Genomic DNA, 23,556 nt, shown 5'->3' with positions numbered 1-23,556 from the left:
CTGCAAAGCAAGCCCCACGAGGGCCAGGCTATGGCCTGTCTTTTCCATCATTGTGGGTCCTGCCCTCAATCAGTGCCTGGCACAGGGTCAGAGCTCGGCAGGAGCTAGGGAAGTAGGCCAAGTCCCTCTCTCCCCCTCGCTGCACCCTGTCTCTGCTCCTGTGGGGTCACAGGGAACCCCCCAAGGCTGTGCCAGGGAAATGAGCAAACCGAGGTCCTGGGTCCTGATCACCTGCGGCCTGTGAGCCTCAGCTGCTTTTCCAGAAGCAGCCACCCGCTGGAGAAGAGGGACAGTGTGCCCGGGGGGAGCCAAAGAGGAAATACCAGATGGTGATGCAATTTATAACCCACCCATTGTATAATCAGTTTACATTCCATTTAAAATGTGCCTCAAGTCACAAGGTCACTCACGTCAGTGAAATTCCGGGTTTTTGCTCTGACTACACAGCCAGGTTCTCACAGTTGAGGACAGAGCCCTCCAAGAGTGCCAGCTGCCCTGCTGCCCTTAGGGAAGGCCAGCATGTAATGGGGAGAGGCGCACCAGCGGGTCACCTGTGCTGGCCCTGGGTGTGGGAGGGGCGCCACCACCTCTGTCCGCCCACAGTAGGTGGCCGCTGTACTTGTCTCTCTCTTCCATCTCCCCAGGCAGGTGATGGGCCACCCTGAGGAGTGACAACCACCAAGGCCCATGGTCCACCATGGGCCCACATTTTCAGCCCTATCATTTGAGTTATACGCCAGACTCCTTCTTTGGGTCTTGATTTCTGAGCTGGCCCTGTACTAAATGAATTATGTTATTTTGACAAATGTTTTTCTCTGTTACACTTAGAACTATTTTAAAATCAAGATCAGACCGTGGAATGTTCTTGGGGAGAATTTTTCCCCTTCTTTGGCGTATGTTGTTATGTCTGGAAGCCACCAAGGGACCGCTAAAAATGACAGACCCCAAATTACAAGGTCATCACATATTCTTCCAGCAAACTGTCTTGGAAAATATCTCTGTGATTAAAAAACAGAAAACAACGTAGTGTTTCTTCTTAAATAATGACAATATCTTTCTACCACTTGACAATTTATTTATAAAGCACTTTCAACATCCATCGTCTTATTTGAAGCTATGGTTTGCCTAATTCAAAAATAATATCCTAAGACCCAAGCCTTAGACATTAGACTATCAGATATGGACAAATGACATCACAATATCTTTTTAAAAAATTCTAGGACAAAAATATGCATGAGTAATGGAGTCCTAAAAAAAAAGCATTCTCATTCTGTATGTATAGTAACAAAGTGATAAGTTTTCAAAAAATATTAGGTATATGACTAGAATTACCAGGAGAAAAAGCTTGTGAGGGTGGGTCACTAAAAGCAGTCTTCTAAACTCAGTCTTTACAATTTTAAAACAAAATACAAGAATTTAATCAATTTACCTCCTTCAGAGTAACTATCCACTATACTCTTCCTATTTCCTGCTTCTTGTTGCTCCCTGTCAGACTTGATGCTGAATGTATACCACCAGTTCCCTCAGTGTTTACTATTTTCTTCCAGTCTCTTAGGCCCTGACCACAGGACCTGTCTCCCCAGCAATAGCCCAAGCCAGGCACTCTCTGCCTCATGGAGTAGCTGACATAGCCCGGTGTTTAAGACCAGTGATTTTTCAAACATCAGGAAAAGACTCCCTTTGAGTTTGTCTCAAGAGGAGGATTTCAGAGGCTAAGTCTGCAGACCTTAAGAGAATACACAAGCCTGTTCCAGTCAAAAGAACAGCTGGGATGAAGGCCGGAAGGTCAAGGAGAAGAAAGAAAAAGCAGACCTATGGTTACGGGACAGTAACCATAGGCACCATTTTTCTCACACAGTAAGTCAACTTTGGTTCCACACTAAAACTGCCTGTTTGTGTGACAAATTTGAGACAAAAAGAGAGATGACTTAAATTTTAAGATGCATCCAGAAAGAGAAGATATTCTCTTCATAAAAATAATTTTCCAGGACGTCCCTGGCAGTCCAGTGGTTAAGACTTCGCTTTCCAATTCAGAGGGTGCAGGTTCCATTTCTGGTCAGTGAACTAAAATCCCACATGCCTTGGCCAAAAAAACAAAACATAAAACAGAATTTTTATAACAAAATTCACTGAAGACTTTAAAAAGTGGTCCACATTTAAAAAAAAAAAAATCTTTAAAAATAAATAAATAAAAACTAAAAATCATTTTCCCACTGGGGAAGATGAGAGTAGGCATAAGTGTCCCTATTCTTTCTGCTAAGTACATCTAAACACCTGGACATCAAATATAAGATGAACATAAGATGCAGAAGGGGGACAGGAGAAGGCAGGCCAGCAGAGACCCTGGGACCCAAGGAGTGACAGTGATGAGTCCCCAGGGTTTCCTTTTTGCTTCATATATTTCAGATGTGGAGCTAAATAAGGCAGCAACCCAGAAAGGGCAACAAGCTCCGATAAGAGATGTCCCCAGAAAAGCGTGCCCTCTCCCACAAAATGATGGAGAAGGCAACAGCCAGGATGGTGCAAGACTCAGAAACAATAACCACTTTTTTCCAGACAAATGAAGAAACAAAAAAAGAAAAGAAGGTTAGTGCAGAGTCTAGACTTCCACCCTCACTGGGCTGAAACGAAATGCAACAACCACCCCACCAGGGTACTGGAGAATGACCAGTAGGAAGCCCGTATGTCATCCCTACCCAGCTGAATGAAGCCAGTCTAGTGGACAGCCTTACCACCCAGCAGTGAACAGGCCACCACTCACCCACTATGAGTCTCTGGAGGCCATGTGGGTAGCCACAACTCCTACTCCAGCAACAGTGAACAGGTCCCAGTAACCTCCAGTATCAACACAGACAGAGTGGGGAAACTAAACTTCTACTCCCAGCTTGGTTAAAACCACTCCCGTAGGTGGCCCATCACCTGCCCGGGGATGGAAGGCTCCCACAGTTCCCTGTGGGTAGGAGGAAGACAGACAAGGGCAGGGACCAGGAGCCGTGGATGGGCAGGGGTGGGGGCTTCCTTCTCCCGGTTGCAGCCTGGGCAAGTGACCAGCTGATGAGTCTCTTCTACATAAATTTTGCCCTTCCCTGAGACCACAGAGCATGTTCATTCTTTGAGCTTCACTGATGTGACTAACCCCAACATTCTAATTTTCAGGATGTTACCAATGATGGAAACTGGCTGAAGGGTACAGAGGATCTCTCTGTTTTGTTCCCTATAACTGCAGTGTGCACCTATAATTACTGCAAAATAAAAAGTTAAGTATAAGAAAAATTTTCTCCAAATGATGAAGGTTAAACACTAACTGGAAATGATGTAGAGATTTTAGTATGTGATTTTTACATAGGTGGCGAGGATGCAGGCTGACTCAGATTCTTTGTGTCTGACATGCCCCAACCTGGTTACCTCAATGTTCACAACATATATGTAATTCTGAGAAACCTGATGGAATCATTTTTGAAAGGGGATCCTGGCCAGAATCCTAAGTTTTAGTCTTCAAAGGCCTAGATGCTGGACCTAATGAGAAACATAGAAGCATACAGTAAGTTAGAGCAAAATCTTCTCCATGACATTTGCCTACATGCTTCCACTCCATAGACTTCCTAGTACTTGGAAGTAATGGGCACGGAGCACTTCATGCATGCTGAAATCTGTAGGAAGTAGCATTTACGGAGCACCACCAGAGGCCAGGCCCCATGGTGGATATTTTTTGCACATCTCATTAAAACTTCTCAATAACCTGGTGGTCAGGTAGTTCGCATTATCTGCTTTATAGATGAAGAAACTGAGTTTTAGAGGTTGTGTGGTTTACCCAAGGTCCCAACAGCTAGCAAGAGGCAGAGCTAGAATTCAAGCTCAGGTCCCTCTATCTATCAAGCTTGCACCTTTAAGAAAGTATCCAGTGGCATCATATATATACATTGAAATCTAGGCCCAAATCACCAGAAAATGACGACAGCCCCTAAACTCAGTGAGGAGGTCCGAGGGCAGGTGAAAGTTTTCTTTTGAACAGAGCAGAATTTCCTCCACCCTCGGTACACAGTAGGCAGTCAATAAATAACTGTTAAGATGGACATGAGTCTGAGTGAACTCCGGGAGTTAGTGATGGGACAGGGAGGCCTGGCGTGCTGTGATTCATGGGGTCGCAAAGAGTCGGACACGACTGAGCAACTGAACTGAACTGAAGCTGAACTGACCCAGAGGCCCTCCCACTCAATCGTGTGTGTGTGTGTGTGTTTGTGTGTGTGCTGAGAGGACAGGCGGCAGATGGTACCTTTCATATGCCTTACCAGGTTAATCTGGAAATGGCAAGGCGCCTATGTTCTTTTCTGATGGGGATGTGGCTCTGGGAAATCCTATAAGACACACACACACCAGGCTATTTTGAAGTGCATGCGACAAAAAAATTCAGAGTGCACCCCAGGGAATCCGTGATGACCTCAGATGCAAAGTATGAAGTGAGCCAATTCTGGAACCTCAGCGAATTTCACAGACTAAACAGTGGGGGTTGAGCACTTGCGACTTCTGCTGACAGAGCAGGCAAGAAGACCGGTGGCTGCTGGGTTTACACAAGACTCTTCCTTCACTGATAAGCACAACTGGCCTCTCTTGGAATAGACCAGTAAGCAGAGATCCATACAGAGGGCATTTCCTCTGCCAGGGGCTGCCAGTATTTCCACTGTTTCTGGATTCATCCTCAAAGAGTTTGGGATGGAGCAGAAGCTGGGCCCCTCTCTGCTGCGAAAATCTGGAAGGAGACTGGCGATAAAGACTGAGGCCACTGTAGCCAAAAAGTCTGCAATAGGAGGGGACAGGGCTTGGAGAACAGACTTGCACAGTGTCCAGACAGTAGAGATTTAATTGTTTCGGATTGGAAGGAGGGGGCAGGCGGGAAGCATGAGAGAAGAAAGAAGACACGATTGAAAGAATAACAGCCAAGGCCATACTAAAAATACTCCCCAGGCACATACTTCTCCCAATGCATAGCAGCCTTTCAGTGAAGGATGTGTCATTTCCTGGGTTATTAAATCCAGATCATGGAACATTCCACTCTGGGACAGTAAAAGAGGGTCGCGTTCTCAGCCTCCCTTAGCACAAAAGCACCAAAGAGTGGAGATCACCACTCCAGAGAGGAAGCTGCCTGAGAGAAAGCTTCACTTCAGAGTCTGGCCATGGAAAGCTTAGGGGGGGCCCAGCGTAGTACTCTTTCTCAGGTACCCCAGAAGTTCCCACAGTCACCGTGAATGGTATCATCATCTCAAGCCTGTAGGACTCAGAATTGGAGGACAAAGAAGTGTTAATAGCCACTTTGCCTTGGTATACTACAGCAAATGCTGGTGACCATTAACATCTTGCAAAGCCAAGTCACATCACAAGAAGTCTCCCCTAATAGGCTCTGTGAAGCTTAGAAAGAAATCACAGAGCCCTCTTGGTGCTGAGCCCAGGGGCCTGCATGCAGCCAAGTACCCTATGATGTCTCTCTCTCTTTCTCAGGGAGAAGGACCGTATGATTAAGTATGATCAAGGAGCTCTCGAGAGGGTCCCCCAAATAGCTGTTTTCAAACATTTAAGTAGTTTGGAACCTCTCACGCCTTAACCTGTCCTAATCTGCACCTGAAGTAATGGGTGCAGATCACCCTGCCATTTTTTCACCCTAACAGCCAGGCAGAGTCTTGCTGAAGGTGAACTGCAGAGAAACTGAACAGCAAAGCTGGCTTCAGAGCTAATATGAGAACTGAGGGTTTCAACCCTAAATGAAAACAAAAACAGTCTAAGGAATGAGGGAAAATATTTGCGAGCAATGTGACCAACAACAACGGGTTACCTTCCAAAATATGCAAACAGCACATACAATTAACATTAAAAAAAAAAATCAAAAAATGGGCAGAAGACCTAAGCAGACATTTCTCTCCAAAGATGACATACAGATGGCCTACAGGCACGTGAAAAGATGCTTAACATTGCTAATTATTAGAGAAATGCAAATGAAAACTACAATGACCTACCACCTCACACTGGTCCGAATGGCCATCATCCAAAAGCCCACAAATAATAAATGCTGGAGAGGATGTGGAGAAAAGGGAATCCTCCTACACTGCTGGTGGGAATGTACATTAGGGTAACCACTATGGAGGACAGCGTGGACGTCCCCTAAAAAAGCTAAACATAGAGCTACTCCTGGGCATATATCTAGAAAGGACGAAAACTCTAATTTGAGAAGATACACGCGCCTCAATGTTCACTGCAGCACTATTTATAATAGCCGAGTGCCTAGCAACAGACAATTGGTTTAAGAAGATGTGATACACACACATACACCAGAATATTACTCAGCCATTAAAAAAATGAAATATCGCCATTTGCAACATGAATAGATCTAGATAATATCATACCAAGTGAAATAAAGTCAAAGACAAATATTATATCACTTACATGTGAATAACACACAAAAACAGAATAACACTTAAAAAACAGAAACAGAGTCAAACTTATGCTTGCCAACACGTAACAAATTTATGGTTGCTAAAGGGGTAAGTGGGGGAGGGATAAATTAGGAGTGTGGCATTAACAGATACACACCACCATATAGAAAACAGATAAACAATAAAGATTTACTGCGTAGCACAGGGAACTATATTTAATATCTTGTAATAACCTACAATGAAAAAAGAATCTGAAAATATTTAAATACACATATATAGATAAAAAACTCAATCACTCAGCTGTATACCTGAAACTAACACAAGGTTGTGAATCAACTATACTTCAGTTACAAAAAAGAAAGAAAGAACTGAGGGTTCCAATGAGGAAAGATCCTCTGTGATCAGACAAGTTTGGACCACATGATATTTTCCAACAAATTTGACTGTCACTGACATCGAAAAATCAGGAGATTTCAGATGAAAAACTTTCTGACTTCTATTTTGATGCAATTATCCATCAGAAATGGAAATCCTAGGTCGGCATGTGGGGTCTGACTGGAGTCAAGGAGTGGTTTCCCCTCTGGGCTGGGCATGCAGTGTACAGCTCCCATGAGCTGCCCTGCTCCCCCGTGTTTGCACCCAGAGCTCTGTCCTCAAGTCCTCGTCTTCCCTGCCACCTTTAGGCAAATGAGGTGACAACTAATGACCTAGTCCCTCCTGTTTTCCACCACCCAGAACTGATCCCATCTCTTACTCTCTCTCCATTCTCAAACCCAGTTCTTTGCCATGGGCTGCAGGATTTCCTGTGTTTTTGGATTCATCTTCAAAGAGTTTGGGAGGGAGTTGATACTGGGCCCCCTCTGCTGGGAAGACATAGAGGATCCTTTAGATGAAGACTTAGAGGCAGCTATAACTAAAGGGGATAGGCCTCCCCAGCCCTAAGCAAGATGTCTCCTTAGACCTCCCCACCCGGGCCAAGGCCTCCTTTATCCCAGATCAGAATCTGTTCCAGTGGACACACATTTATACATGCATGGACGTCTCTTCTTCCTATCATTTCTACTGGAGGGAAAAAAGCAAATATTGCTTCACCAAAAACTGCATCGTGAAGTGCCCATCCCTTGCCCAGATCAGATGGTGAACACAAGCAGAGAGCCCCAACTCTAAACACTGAAGAATTTTTCAGGAAGCAGCAAGGCTGTCAAGAACAGAGGATGGTCACTTGGAAGAAGACAGTGACCACAGAAATCAGAACAATAACAACAGGGTCTTAGTGAAGAATCAACTGGACATTTTACAGCTTACTTCTTATTTCACAACAACCCTACAAGGCAGGTGGTATCACCCCGTTTTCAGAGATGAGGAAAATGAATACAGAAACAACTGTGCTAGGGACTTCCCCAGCGGTCTGGTGGTTAAGACAGTCCTGTCCACTGTAGAGGGTAAGGGTTTGACCCCTGATTGGAGAACTAAGATTTCACATGCAGCCAAAAAAGTTAAAAAACAAAGACAGTGCTAAAATAGACGTTTTTCTCTGGGCCAGTGGTTGACCCTTCTGCATGCCGCCTGCACAAGCCCGTCCTGGTGTGGTAAGCCTCTCCCAGGACTGGCCCAGGGCGGACTGATGGGCCTACTCACGCTCTGCTATTCGTCTCCTGCCCACTGGCTGTTGTCTTTGACTCCAAGGCGTTGTTGAAGCTGGAGATATTTTCAGAGGAGTAGAGGCCAGCTGGGTTGTTGTACTGGTTTGTGATGACCCTGGGGGCAGAGCTGGAGGCGGGTGAGGCAGTAAAGGGCACGGCACTCCGGTTGTGGGCGCTTCCTATGTGGAGGGCCTCCTGCAGGCAGGGATCAAAGGAGAGATCAAAGCGGTGTCCAGTATGTACCACTAAGTGGATGGTCCAGGGGGAGAACCAGAGAGAGAGAGAGGTGTTCCAATGAGCCACGATGGCCCTGATTCAATGCCAAACTAGCTGAGGGGCTCTGACAAATAAATCCACCCAACGTGGAGCAAGACTCAGGACACTGCATGAGCTGGGAACATGTGGCAGTTCACCTGCCAGCTCTGTTTCCTGATCCTTTCCTGAGGTCCAGCAGAGCCTGATCTCCTGCGGAGTACCCCTGGGCAGGACATCCCTTGATGCCCTAGGCTGTGGGATCCAAGTCAGGGCTGAAACACCCTTTCAGGACACATTCCAGAGGAATTAAGTACCAGGAGGAGAGGAACTGGCATCACTTCAGCGCAGAGCTTGAAGAGGTAGAGATAAATTCCTCAGAAAGGAAAGGTTTAGACGAGCAAGATAAGAAGGTCGTGGTGTCAACACTGAAGCGGTTGATGACGAGGCAGACAAGCCTGGGTGCACTAGCAGAAGCAGGCTACTGGGAATGACTGAGCTGTTGTTTCTTGTGAGGGAAGGCCAAGCTGATACATGGAAGGCTGGGGGATACCTATTATGGGGCAGTGCCCAGGTAGCTGCAGGAAAGGACTTTAAATTCTTTCTGTGCTCATCCTCCTCTTTCTGTAATTTGGGGAAGCACCCACCATCCACCTCCACTCTAGACTGCCAGGTCTCAGTAGATAATTACTACAGCTACACCACCTCAGAGCTACTCTATGAATACCCTGCAAAAGCTTTTAAATGTCGCTTTTTTAGGGAAAAAAAAAAAATCACAGCTTTTCTGATGACTCAGCAAGGTGCTTTCTGCATAGGCATTCTGGGTCAACCCCTGCTCCTAGCCGAGAGCTTGCCCTGTGCAATCTACTGAACATGATGTGCGCCCTACTTTCTGGGCTTCCCAGAAACCTTCCTGAAACCCGGACTCCTTGTTAACACTCAGACCCAGAACAACTGCCCCAAGATTCCTGTCCTCTGTTGCTCTTCCTTTTTTTTTTTCTCTCTTTCTTCACTAAACCTTAAAGTCTTTCGTGCTTTCTCAGACTTGATGATGAAAACCACTAGCTTAATTCACTGTGTACTGACTTAGCTCAGTCGGTAAAGAATCAGCCTGCAATGCAGGAGACCAGGGTTCAATTCTTGGGTTGGGAAGATTCCCCTGGAGAAGGAAATGGTAACCCACTCCAGTTTTCTTGCATGGAGAATCCCATGGCTAGAGGAGCCTGGCAGGCTACAGTCCATGGGGTCGCAAGAGTTGGACATGACTTAGAGACTAAACCACCACCAGACTTAAAAGACAACATGAAAATGTGTTTATGATGATTCAGACAGGCTCCCTCTTTGACATGTTGGAATCAGTGAGGTTTTCCTGTATACCTTACACTGAGCTGACTTGATCCACATTGGACAAAAGTTCAGTACACATAGTATGTTCACCAAAGGGAAGTATAATTAGTTCTGCAAATAACTTTAGCAAAGTTTTAGGAAAGTTTTTACTGCACGAGGAATAACAATGAAATAAGAAGCGGTCTTTAACGGCAGCAGACTTCCCAAGGGGTGACCCTGCAGCTCTGTAGGGCAGTCGCACAAGCGGCAGCCAGGATGGCGATTCTTTTCTCCTTTCTCCTTCCCTGTAGCAATTCTGAGGAGCATCTCTTGATGCTGAGCACCAGGGAAGAGCCCTCATACTCTGTCTCAGCTCAGGTTTTCCCTGTTGCCTCCTGTTTGGCTTTGTTAATCTCTCTTAGCCTCTGGATTCTGCCTGGCACCACAGCAGTCAACCAGCGTCATTCCCTTCTCCCTCCACAGAAACCCACATTCAACTGCAATGGAAGTCACTAGAAAATGCAGGTTGGAAATTCTGATTTTTCACTCTACAGAGAATCTCCCAAGAATGTATCTGTTTTGTACATAAAAGGAGTATCTCTAACCCCAAGTGAATACTGGTCTTTCCAGAAGTCAGGCGGTTAATTCAGGGCCTGCCTTTTGGAAGGGATGATGTCATTGTTTGGGCTTTGTATTTATCAGTCTCCAAGGAAACTCAATAATGAGGAAATATAAACTAGGTGTGTAACTACACTGACCTCAGATAAGCTGGGGTGTGGGCTGGCCTTACATGAACGAACAGATCCTTCAATTACAGATGAACTCTGCTCTTACTCACTCCTCTATTTTCGAGTGACTGGAAGTGGAAGATTTTGGGAAAATGAGAGGTGGGAAGTTTTTCATATGAACAAAGAATTACTGGAATTCAAAAAAATAATAGTCAAATTAAATGTTAAAGTGTTTGAGGTTTTTTTTGTAATCTGAAGAAAATTACCTTCAAAATACTAATGATAAGTACTCGTGTTTAAGATGGAAATTCAAGTATAATACATATAAAAAGCATAACTGAAATTTAAGTATTGCCTTCCTGAAGTGAAAAACTAGGATTTTAGAAAGACTGCACTAAAACAAAATCATTCCTGATATATTATAAAACATACGATGACTTAACAGATTAAAACTTAACATTTATAGTAAACTTAATGAAGTGGCTGAGAACTCCCTAGGAAACTGGAATTGACTGTGGCATGTTTTAAATTAGTTTGCACAGCTACCAATTTATAAACTGAATGCCATTTCATGAACTTTCCTTAGAAGAGCTATAGAGAATACTACGGTCATGTCAGTTTTGAAATGGCAGATGCAAAATGATCCTTAAAGTGACTGCTAGGACTAAGTATTATTTTTATTCATTAATAGGAAAAATTTTGTGTGATTACATTTCTGACATTTTAATGGAAGACATTTGAAAAATGCCATTCACATATAACCACACTAATGTACCAGTGAGTTCAATTTCATACCAGTTTCTGTTTCAGGTATAAAAGATAACTAGCTATATTTTTATCTTTTGATTATGTCTTAACATACCATAAAAATGAAACAGTGTCTGAAACTGAGAAAAAAAAAATTAAACTTCAAATCTTCAATTGGGGCTAAATGTATAACAATCACAAACCATTTTAAAAGAAGTTTTCAAAAGCCATTATTGACTTACTACTAACATACCACTAACAACTCATTCATTCATACTACAGACACACTGAAAAGTAGCCTACCAAGTGCGAGGAGTTTTACAAAGATGTTCTAAACATTCTTCTTTACATTTCCTGTCCTTATTGCTAAAGAACATCCATCCATTCATTGTAGAGAAGAAATAAAATCATTATTAATGATTCCAAATATGGGATCTCCAGACAATTTCCCATCCCAGGAAATTCTATTTGGCCAACAAACTGTCCATTGACTCCCTACCCTATTTTCCAATATGAATTACCAATTAATTTTAGCAATTTTAAGGAAAACTAGAGCACTTAGCATTTCCACCCTAAGACTCTTGGAAACCAGACAGTGGGATGAAGGGTGGCCAGGGATATCTGGGTCCACTACTACATGTCCCTGCAGTCTGCCAAGTTGTAGGCCTTAGGACCCAAACTTCTTTCCATCTCTAGCACAATTCATTTGCATCAGCAGTCCATCATGAGCTGAGTCAGTGCTTCTATTTTGCCCTGGTTCTGCCACTCTGTTCTACACAGGAAAGCTTCCACCCGCTTCCGTATCCCCTTCCTAACCCGAGTGTCCAGCCCAGGCCCTGACGTCACTACTCTGGGGTTTTCCAGCCCTTTCCTCCTGCAGTTCCCTTACGGGAAGAACCGAATAAGAGCCAGGTCCCAGACGTGTCAGTGGAGGGCCCTTCCTGCGTCCTATCCCCAGCATCCAGGGCAGGAAAAACAGAGGTGAGCTGAGCTGTGTCAAAAGTGGAAATGTCTCGGGATGCTAAAAGCAACAGCGCTGGTGAGCAAGTACTTACTTGGGGTTCAGAGGCTAAATTCATCTTGTATGGGTGGCGTTTCCCTTCCTCTGTCACCAGAGGAGACCAGATTTTCTGTTCAGATCTGCAACAGATTGACAAAAGCTAAGCTGTTTCATGCGTGCTAATAAATAATACACACTAAAAATGGAGTGGGGAAGTGTCCCCTCTTACCCAGCTACTAGCACTCTGCTCCCCAGCCTCCCCTCTATTTTACCCCTGATGTGATTTTCGGAAGCATCAACCTCATGACATCATGTCTGATTGCTACTCTGACAGCTGCCCACTCAGCCCTGAGGGATTTCCCAGGCTGCTGGCCCTTTGTCCAGCCTCATCCCTCCCCTAATACATTCTGTGTTGCTGACCCAGCTGCACCGGCCTCCTCCAGGATCCTGAACCTGCCTGATGCACCCCCTGCCCCCACCTCTGTTCAGGACAGAATGAGCTTCTCTGTCTCATCCAGTGTTCTTGATCCAGACCAGACAACACCAGCTTGATCATGGTGCCTCTTCTGAACTTGGGAAAGCACGTCTCTGTACCATTACACAGCAACGCTCTAGTCTCCTCTCAGTTACCTTTAGCGTTTTTGTTTTTCACTCTTACAGGTACAGAATATTCGTACTTATCCTTCTATGGTCAGATTGCCTAGCACAGGGCCAGATGTATACAAGATGTAACTGCCCAATTTAATGGAAAATGGATCAAAAATCAATCTATGAATGAACGTCTAAAAGGAGAAGATCGCACTGAGACAGGAATGGAGAATGAAGGGTAAATGTGCTCCTGAGGGGATAGTAATAAAACAGTGCACCTCTCACGAGGGCAGGGCTCCGAAGCATATAAGCATGTAAGACGGTTTGGCATCCTGCCCCACACTTGGTCTTCCTGCCAGTCCTGGTACAAGGCAGAAGAAAGCCATAGAGCTACTTTGCAGAGGAGAGCAAAGGATTCACGATGAAGCACTGCGCAAGCTAAGGTTAATGAGACATTAAAGACAGGTAAACAGGAGATCCGAACGAAGAATGTAAACTTGATCCAACAGGAAACAGGGAGCTATACAGGTCAAACCAAATCATTTCTGAAACCATGCCTTTACAGGACCCCTTCCAAGACGAAATGGAAGAACGGGAACTCTGCCCCAATTATGACTCCCAGAGCATTCTTCTCACTCATCAGCTCTAGCTCTCCTTTCTTAAACTTTCAGCACTTTGTCTAATGTGCTTAGTGAAGTCTTTCTCTGTAACTGTAATCTTGTGCAGCATCCAGGGCTCAGTATTATGGGGCGGGAGCAGTAGATTCTCAGTGGTTTCATTTCATTATATCTGACACTGTATCATTGATTTTACTTCCTCAAAATTTTTGGTTAGTTGTGTTAGATCAAGTGAAAATTCAAGTATCTTAGAAAAAGATGCAAAAAAGAAAAAAGAAAAAGATGCCCACACAGTGAGAAGCACTGTAAAAATCAGAGAGGAAGATGAGCAATCTGAAATTCCAATTCCACAGACCTTCAGCCTACCTACACCACACATGGCACTGAGCTGGGGGTATAGGGAATTCTGAAATAGGTGAGGCAGTCCCTGCTTAAAAGCAGCTTCTAGTCGCTCGGAAACGAGAGAGCATTTCCTCCTCACCTGGCTACTGTGAGAGTCATGTTGTCTGTGCAGCCTTTGATTTTGTTCTGAGCTTCCAAGTGTGTCATATTGCTGGTATTTTCCCCATCGATGGCTGTGATTACATCTCCAACACATAAATTACCTATAGCAGCCTTGCTTCCGGGAGTGACCTGGAAAAAAAATGAGTGAGCAGGTTTAGGTACCATTTGCCTCCAAGGAAACCACTGAGTAAGTTACCACTGGGTTAAGGACTCACTGATATGATTCAAAGCATTTAAAAAGTAAAGAAGGCTAAAATCATAAGTTATAATGATACTGACCCCTTAAAGTTATGTAATACATTGAGGTTTACTAGTTGTTTCTATAAACCATTTCACTGGACCCACACAATAACCTTGTGAGAAAGGAAGGCAAATATCAGTCCCAATATGGTTCCCATTTTAGAGACCAGGAAACTGAGGCTTTGAAAGATCTGGGATCCGCCAACTAGTATATTACTATGTTACTAGTCATCCAACTAGTATAATACAGAGGTAGGTCTCAAACCCTAAACTAGACCCAGTGTTCTTCCCACTGACTCTTGTAGCTTCCTTTAAACAATTTACCAGTTAAAACACATAAACACATACTTTAGAGAACATTCTGTATAGAAACATCCTATTTCTATAATTCATGTTATTTACACACAGAAAAAAAATTGGAACACTGTATACCAAACTGTTCACAATATTACATTTCTATAATGTTTTTGATTTTCACAATGAGCTTAAAGTACTTTTGTAACTGAAAAAAAGCAACAAAGAATATTTTAAAGTATGAACCAGTAAACACTGGTTCCTCCTAGCCAAAAAGTTAACTATTAGGGTCAGCCCCTATAGGTGGCTGATTTTCTTCAGGCCAATGCTTCTAAAACAAGGGGTTCCAAATTTATGGGCCACCATGCTTGGGCGAAGCCAGCCAACGACTGCAGTGGATCATCAAATCCATCTGCCTGCTGAGCATTACATGTGACCTGAATAAATATCATGCCTCATTTGGAGTTGTACAACTATTCTTCAAGTGAATACAGACACTATTGTGATGAACAAAGTACAAACTCATTTTGAAGCAGCACTCACCTCAGAGATGTGTTTTACTATTAAGAATTTTTTCAAACCAAGGTATACTAAAAACATCTAGCTTCCCAGGTGGTGCTAGTGGTAAAGAATCTGCCTGCCAATGCAGGAGATGTAAGAGACGCAGGTCCGATCCCTGGGTCGGGAAGATCCCCTGGAGGAGGGCATGGCAATCCACTCCAGTATTCTTGCCTGGAGAATCCCATGGACAGAGAAGCCTGGCGAGCTACAGTCCACAGGGTCGCAGAGTCGGACATGACTCAAGGGACTTGGCAGCATACTAAAAACAGGACCATCATCCCAAGGTCAGTCATGACTTTGGCAGTAAAAGACCTTCCTCGATGGGAAGTCCAAGCCTTCTGGAAACAGAGTACACCCAGGCTCCCAGCACCCACAGGGTTCTGTCCTCACCTTGGAAAAGGCCTTTGACTCCTGGGAGCCCAGTGAGGAAGATCTTAGGAACATTTGAGGGTCTCCATAAGGCTGAACCACAGAGAAGAGGCCCAACACACCAAATTAGGACACAGGTGTATGCCCTAAGCCTCTGCATCTGATGCAGTTTTCAGCAGCCACAGTTTCCAATCAGCCCTTGCCAGAAGGAAACACTGACCTCCTGAGGTGGCCGGTGTTATGTTGCTGTCAAGGTCTTCCCCTACCTCAGTGCCTGGACCCCACAAAATGCGGGACGGATGACTCTAGTCCCCACAAAATAAGGGACGGATGACTCTGGTCCCCAAGGTTCCTTCCGGTTCAGACATGCTATGACTTTATCAGGCAAAACTCTCCTGGAATGTAGCAGGATGTGGAAACCGGTGCAGAGATCCTGACCTCCTAACCTTCCTTTCTGGCTTTCCCATCATCTGTTTACCAGAGATCTGGCCTTTAGAAAATGAAAGCCCCCAATCTAAGGTTCGGACCTTCTTCCCATGCAGCCACCGGGAAAAGAAATTTAATACAGGCAAGCATGGCCACTCTCCTTTCAGTCGACTTCAGGGAGTTAGCTCTGAGTCACCCAGTATGTGCAGTAAAAACAAATTCCGCTCATTTTCTGCTTGTCTTCCTGAGGAGACTGACCTGGTGTGACTTCGTATATGTTTTCCCTTTTCTAAAGAACAACACAGACCCCTTGCTTTAAAAATGGCCCTAAGCATCACTTTATTTACTCTGTCTCCAGGGACAGCAGCCTGATGAACTCATTTGTCATAACCAGTTCTCATGATGTTAAAGAGAAGTTCCCTTGGATAAAATCCAAAATCACTGATGAGGTGCCTAAGGCCCAGGCCATACTAAGCTCCAGCTACAGGGGCCTGCCTTCCTTCTTTCCTGCCTCAGGGCCTTGGCACCTGCTGTAGCCACTACCTGATTAACTTCTGGGCTTAAATGACCCTTCTCACAGAAGACATTCCTGATCTCCAATCTAAATTAGGTCCCGTTGTCAACATTTTCGTACATTCTCTTCTTCACAGCCCTTGTCACATTAAGTTTGTAAGTCTGTTTTCTGAATTTGTTTATATATAATGCTTGAGAGCCGACTAAATGGTAAGTGTGAGAGCAGGATGTTGTCTGCCTTTTGCACTTGATGTCCTCAGGTGCCTAGCTGTGACCAGCATAGTATGCAGTCAATGAATATGTGTCCAATGAATGATTGAATCCAAAATACCCTGCACTGTTAAATATGTAATCATGCTGCTTCATTTCATCCTTTTTTTAAAAAAATGACTATTTCAAAAGGAATCAAATAACCATCTTCCCCAGCATCACTATCTTGGAATGTGACCACTCACAAAACTAAAATAAGATGGGGGTTGGGGGGGCAAAAAGCTTGAGAAAAAGAAAACAGAGTTTCTTTTTACTTTCATATGCTCAGCTGCTAAGAACTCTGGAATTTCTAGCACTTGGTTTAAACTGTCTTGAAGGTGAGACATTTCTGCTCAATACATCCTGACAGATTCTGGACAAGCTAGAACCAGTCTTAAGAATCCTGAGCCTGAGTAATCAAGGCCTGGCCATCCCATCTTTTGGTCTTTTTTTTTTTTTTTAAGCCAAATTAATGGGAAGTTAAATCTTAGAAAGTTATAAAACAATATCATCAGATGGAACTTGGATGGAATCACACACAAATAAAGTCCATATTCTTTTATGAGCTGTTTATTTCTAGGGGGGAAAATGGATTTAAATGAAATTATGGGAGTTTCTTTTTACAAAGCTCTTTCACATACTTTCTGCTACTTGAGATAATAATGACGATGAACTCACCACTAACATGTAAGACAATTTTACAGATGAGGAAATTGAAACCCAGAAAAGCTGTGACTGACTCAAGTTCACACTGCTAAAGGTTGGAGCCTGAACTTGAAACAAGATCCTCTCATTTAACCAAATTCCGTTCCTTTCCTGCTTTACCACAGTGCCACCAGCAGAAGCTCCAAACCCAAATAATTGTCAGAGTCGAAGACAAATCCAGAATTGAGGAGATGCATCTGTTGTGGCCTTCAACACAGGGAACTGGGGTGTCCCAAACTCCTACCAAGGCCTGGGTACCTCCTGCCATCTATTAACCATCTCCACTGGTCTGTGCTGAGCTGGGACCCAGTAACACCTTCCCTTATAAAATATTCAAATCAGAAATGAAAAGCCCTCAGGAGAGAAGGCCTGCATGTCCTCTGGTTAGTTCCCATCTTGAATGGAGGACTCCGATCCTCACTGCACATTAACTATTCATCACAATCACAGCAACAGTCATCAGTTAATGAGTGCTAATTATGTGTCAAACACAGTGTAAGCGTCTGGCAAGGGTTAATTCACCAATCCTCCTGAGATGCTATTAAGTAGCCAACATTATTGACATCATCACAGAGAAGGAAGTAGAGTAACAAGGGTTAAGCAATTTGCCTGAGGTTGCACAGCTGGTGAGTGGCAGGCTGTGTGGCTCTGGAGTCCTTCCACTTAAACCAGTCTGCCACACTGTCTATTCTAATTTCCTCCTGACCATCAAATTCCATCAGAACCAGCTCATAATGGAGTCAGCTTCAGCTTCTTAAAGAGAAGTCCTACCCTCTGCTCTAAAGAGACAGGCCCATTGATTATTTCAATGGACATCTGCAAAACTCTCTTTCAGCTTTCTTCCTCAGAGACCATACAATTTGATCACAACTCTTCCTGCCTGAGAATAAATGGGGTTAAGCACAATTTCCACTAATGAACAATCTGCCATTTTCTGCAGAATTCACTCAGGTCTTTCTCACCCTTTGCCCCGCCAGGCAGACACTTTGCTTAGAGGCCAACCTGTACATCTGCCCTTTCAGACTCCTGAACACAAAAGAAGATGCACTGAATTTCACTTCTAAATGGCACAGAATAGGATTATGATGGGGCTCCCCCGTTTTCTTCAATTTACAACCCCTTTTCTTCAATTTACATCACAAAGAGTCGGATACAACTGAAGTGACTTACCACACATGCACGCACATCTAAATAACTAATGCTGTTATATAAACGTGGATGCATACCCACTGGCCATCGCGAATGAAAAGATGACTTTCTTCCTCTGTATTAAGGCATATACCTATTTTATCCCTCCTGTTACCTCCTTTCTCTCATTCATTCACTCATCAGACAGACATTCCTTAGGTACTTTCTGAAAGACAATGTAGCTTATTAAGATGTCTAATGAAATCATGCTTATGAGCTAAGTACTCCTGAGTGGGATATTTCACCTCTGTGTGCCTCCCTCGTCTCACCCATGAAATAGGAGTGATAACTGTCCTGATGTCAGAAAGTTGTCGTGAGGATTATACAAGATGCCCCAGGCAGAGAACACTCTCAAGTTCACAATCTCCTGCGGCAGACAGGCACGTACAGCAGCCGATGCTAGAAACAAGTAAATAGGCAATGAGAGCCTAAAGGTGGAATCAGGGAAGACTCCCTGGAGGAGGCATTGCTTAAAACTGTGCAAAGGCACTACAGGAGGCAGAAAAGAGTATGCCAGCTTATAGGAACTGCATGTGGACTGGCATAGATAAAACACAGGAAGCAAAGGGAAAGGAAAGGGATGAGTCTGGAAATGTAAAAACAGATCTAGCTGCAAGAGTTCTGTTATTTTCTTTTTAACAAGGCTTTATCTGTACTCTATCTGGAAAACAATGGGGAACAACAAAGGAATTTAAACACAGCCTCTGACTCAACTGTCCAGTTATTGCCAAGAAACAACCACTTAGACCTAGCTCTACTGAGATTAAGGTGACTGCCTTTACAGATGGTGGCAGCTGAGGGAAGCAGACCCATTCAAGGGTCAGCCATTCAGCCTCTAGGACAGCCATTCGGAGGCTGGCTTCCCCTAGAGGACTTGTCCAAAGGCACTTACACTTAAAGTTACCTGTTTTATTGACAGCAAGAAGGGATTCCTTTAATCCCTAGGCTCAAGATTGAGGGGGCTCATGAAATGAACCTCGCCTACTATCTCGGCTTTTTAATTACTCTGCTTGCTTTAGCTGAGGCAGACACTCTCCATTCAATTAGTCCACACCATGCTCCTCTGTCCCCAACACAGAATCCTGGAACCAGTTGCCATTTATCATCCTTCTTGCTGCTATTAATTTTTCCATTACCTCACCCTCAAGTCAAAACCCTTTTGTTGCCTCCCAACCCCTTCAGGCAAATGTGCTTGTGACCACTGGTTTAGTTTAAAAATTCTACGTAGAAAAGTTTTATAACCAAGACTATAAGACACCCTGGTTTGTCCGGGACAAAACCTATTTTCCCAGCTTAATTATCAAAAGCACCCTATTTCACTCTCAACAGTGTTCCAGCCTAGATGATAAATTGTACTGCCACTTCTTTGACAGACATGGAGGTTTTAACCAAATATAATACCTGTCAATCAGCTGAAACAACTCTGATGCAAAGTCTCCACTGGCCCCCACCCCCAACCCTGCAAAGAAAAAATTGTCCCTATTCAAAAGGTTCTCTGATGTTTACCTGTGGACAGAAATACAGGTGAATTTCCTGAATGTTCACAGAATACTGTTAACCTTGACCCTTGGGACTGGCATCTAAACTTCAGGCTAGAGACGGACCCAGCTCACCAGTAACTCAGGGGGAAACTCTGACACTGGCAAAGATGAAGCAGTGGTTCCCAAATAAGTTGGTCATTAGATCCCCTCGGACTTTAAAAATATAAGTAGATCTCTACATCCCAATTCAGATCTACTGAAGAGGGTAAACACAGTGGGACCCAGGAATCTTTATTTTTCTAAGGCTTCCCAGAAAATTCTGATGCTCGCAGACCAGTCTTTCTCCCAAAGCTTCCTCCCTGAGTGAAGTTAACCAGGTAAATGAAAAATACTTAGACCCTAAAACCAGGGCTTCCCTGGTGGCTCAGATGGTAAAGAGTCCACCTGCAATGCAGGAGACCCAGGTTCAATCTCTGGGTCAGAAAGATCCCCTGGAGAAGGAAAGAGCAACCCACTCCAGTATTCTTGCCTGGGAAATCCCATGGACAGGGATCCCATACAGTCCGACACGACTGAGCGATGAACACACCAAAACAAAGGAAAAATAAAATAAAATCCCCTACAACGCTGATAAACAGCCTTACATGCAAGTGGAGTACTGCAGAAGTCATTTCATTCCAGGTGCCTAAACAACTTAACATGATTCCTATTTTGCCTCAGCCAGAAAGCGCACAGCTAAATGTAGCATGCAATTACAGAAACCATCTGATATAAAGGTCCTGGCACATCTCTTTCTTCTTTGCTCCAGTTTTTTGTTACATCTTCTGATGGGTGTTTTCATGTTTGAAATTTTGCAGCAATGTATTTTACTGCTGTCAATTACCTTAAATCCATCGTAAAGTTGGCTGCATTAACTAAATGTTAAATAATGATAGTTTAGCATTTTTAACATCATAGAAAACAAGACTGAACCAAAGAAATTTGGAATTCAAGTTCAATCTCAGTGCCATGTACCTTGAGGGACAACCTCCTTTGAACTAGCAGCTGGGTCAAAGTATTAAGATATATAAATTTAAAAGACTCTGAGTTGGGTGATATAGCAGAGCCCAGCCCCACAGTATACCATTTAGATATGGAATCTGAACTCTCCTTAGTCAGACTTCTGACTCAATTTGTTTGTGGGTCGAGGTTATGGCACAGACTTTGAAGCCACATTAGAGCCACAGAAGCTGTATGTGCTTAGGCAAGTCGGCCTGAAAACCCCAAGAATGTTTCAAACTGTTCTTAGTTACTCTATAACCATTTTTTTAAGAAAATGAGGCAATAAAGTAGTTCAGGTCCTCGTAGGTGAGCTGTGCCTTAATCTAGCTTCACTTCACGGTTCAGTGCAAAAGGAAACTATTAATGCTAAGGGGTGGCCAATTAGAGAGAAAGCTCTCGCAGTCTGAAAGATCAACCATCATTTGTTACATAGAAATAGAATTAAAACACAGACAGCAAAGTAGAATGCCCTGATTAATTGATCAAGGAGTCATCAGTCTCTCAAAAGTCCCCATACAAGTCCCTCTGAAACCCATATGCTTTTTCTTTTTTTCAACATTTATTTATTTGGCTGCATCAGATCTTAGTTGTATCACTTGGGACTCTTCACTGCAGCACGTGGGCTTAGCTGCCTAAGGCATGTGGGATCTTAGTTCCCCAACCAGGAATCAAATCTGCGTCCCTGAACTGGAAGGCGGATTCTAACCACTGGACCACCAGGGCCGGCCCCCCGTGCGCTTTTCAACAGCCGCAGTAACAATCACCCACAACCCAAAGCCTTACCATTCACTAAACACATAACCTTGGGCAGTTATACTTTTTGTGCCCAGGCTTCTTCATTTACCAAATGACGTGTTTTTTTTTTTTTTTTTTTTTGCTCCACCATTTGGCTTGCAGGATCTTAGTTGCCTAACTAGGGATGGAATCCAGGCCACCACAGTGAGAGCACTGAGTCCTAACCTTTGGACCACCAGGGAAGTCTCTATCAAATGAAATGTATAATAGGATCAACCTCATTTGTGGTTGGATTAAATGAAATAACATTTGTAGTTGAAAACAAAGTCTGGCTCATAATAAGCACTCAATATGCAGTAGCCACCATTAATATTTTTTCATAGTACCACTATATCCCAATGCCTTCCGTGTGTTAGTCAAACTGCTAGGATCTATCTATACACCATCTTAATCCTCGCCACAATCTTTGAAGACAAGTACTATTACTCCCACACTGAGGTTTCAGAGGCTGACCCTTCAGCTAACACAGGGAAGAAACAAGTTTTAATCCTGGTCAGGCTGATACTGAGATTTCATTTTCCCATGACATCAAGATGGCTTTAATTCTTCATTTGCTACATTAAAAACAAGGCAGAAAGCAAAAGCAATGACATCCAAATACTTCATCATGACATGGTAATTTGATTTTTAAAATGCTACATGAATGGAAAAATGTCTGAAAAGACATTTGCAGCAAACTGTTAAAAAGTGCTTACCTCTGGGAAGTAAGACTGGGAAATGGTGTGGGGAAGGCTTTTTACCGTGGGCTGTCCACATTTTTATACTATTTGATTGTGTATACAAAGCACAAGAGTTTTAACGAAAGCATTTTATTGAGGCATATCACACAAACAAAAGGACATGATTTGTGAATAAACAACTGGATGGATGATCACAAACAAAAAGCGAGTCCGTGGAATCAGAATCAGAGAAACTGAACGCTACCAGAACTTCCATGATCCTGACTATAGATTAATTCTAGTTAACACTGTAGATTAATTTGGCTTGATTAGTCTTATATAACTGCAATGATGTGGTATTTATGCATTATGTCTGGCTTCTTCCTCTCAACACTGCATGTCTGTCTGATCCATATTATTATGCATAGCTGTAATTCCTCCATTCTCACTGAGGCAGTGTTGCATTTCATTATTTGTTATAAATACATGTATCTATACTGGCATTTATTTTTCCATTTCACTTTTGTTAATGCATTTGAGTTGTTCCGAGTTTGGGGCTATCATGAATAGTACCGCTTTGAAGATTCTTGATATGTCTTTCATGCCATGTGGACACTTTTCTATTGAGCGGTTAACTGGAGAATTGTTGGGTCATAGGGTCTGATTGTGACTTCCCTGGTGGCTCAGTTGGTAAAGAATCAGGAGACCCAGGTTCTATCCCTGGGTCAGAAAGATCCCCTGGAGAAGGAAATGGCAACCCACTCCAGTATTCTTGCCTGGGAAATCTCACAGACAGAGGAGCCTGGTGGACTACAGTCCATGGAGTTGCAAAGAGTCAGACACGACTGAGCATATAGAGTCTGATCACATTAAAGCTTTGAAAGTGTAATTTTTTAAGAAATGGATGTAAATTATTGGTACATCACCTTAATTTCATCTATCTGTATGCATTTGACCTCTTTACCCTATATAGATCATACCTATGTCCATATCTTCTTATCTGAGTAGTCATCTCTATTAAAATTAGGCCAAGTCCTTGGTCAAGAACCTAGCCTTCTACAAGATCAGAGTGTTCTTCAGAAAGTTGTCTTTCAGGTTGACGGCATTTCCTGAGAAGGCAGTGTACTATACGTATGAAAACACACCACAGACCTCAGTTGCAGATGACCTTTCCAGTTCACCCACACTGGCGCTAATAACAGCATCAA

The 23,556-nt window shown here is 43.5% G+C and overlaps 1 protein-coding gene across 1 annotated transcript in view; it reads right to left on the bottom strand.

Annotated features, from left to right (window-relative positions):
- PDLIM1 (PDZ and LIM domain 1) overlaps nucleotides 1-23,556 on the bottom strand; it is a 36,800-nt gene that overhangs the window by 7,160 nt on the left and 6,084 nt on the right. Inside the window, exons 2-4 of the mRNA XM_005698381.3 lie at nucleotides 13,805-13,956; nucleotides 12,174-12,258; nucleotides 8,061-8,260 (exon numbers count right to left, since the gene is read on the bottom strand). Of these exons, the coding sequence (XP_005698438.3) occupies nucleotides 8,061-8,260; nucleotides 12,174-12,258; nucleotides 13,805-13,956 (437 nt within the window). The remainder of the gene's footprint in view (nucleotides 1-8,060; nucleotides 8,261-12,173; nucleotides 12,259-13,804; nucleotides 13,957-23,556) is intronic.

Source organism: Capra hircus, chromosome 26 (assembly GCF_001704415.2).
Source record: "Capra hircus breed San Clemente chromosome 26, ASM170441v1, whole genome shotgun sequence".
In the NCBI taxonomy this organism is placed as follows: domain Eukaryota; kingdom Metazoa; phylum Chordata; class Mammalia; order Artiodactyla; family Bovidae; genus Capra; species Capra hircus.
The sequence above is the reverse complement of the archived record's forward strand: the minus strand, read 5'-3'. Positions and strand labels throughout refer to the sequence as shown.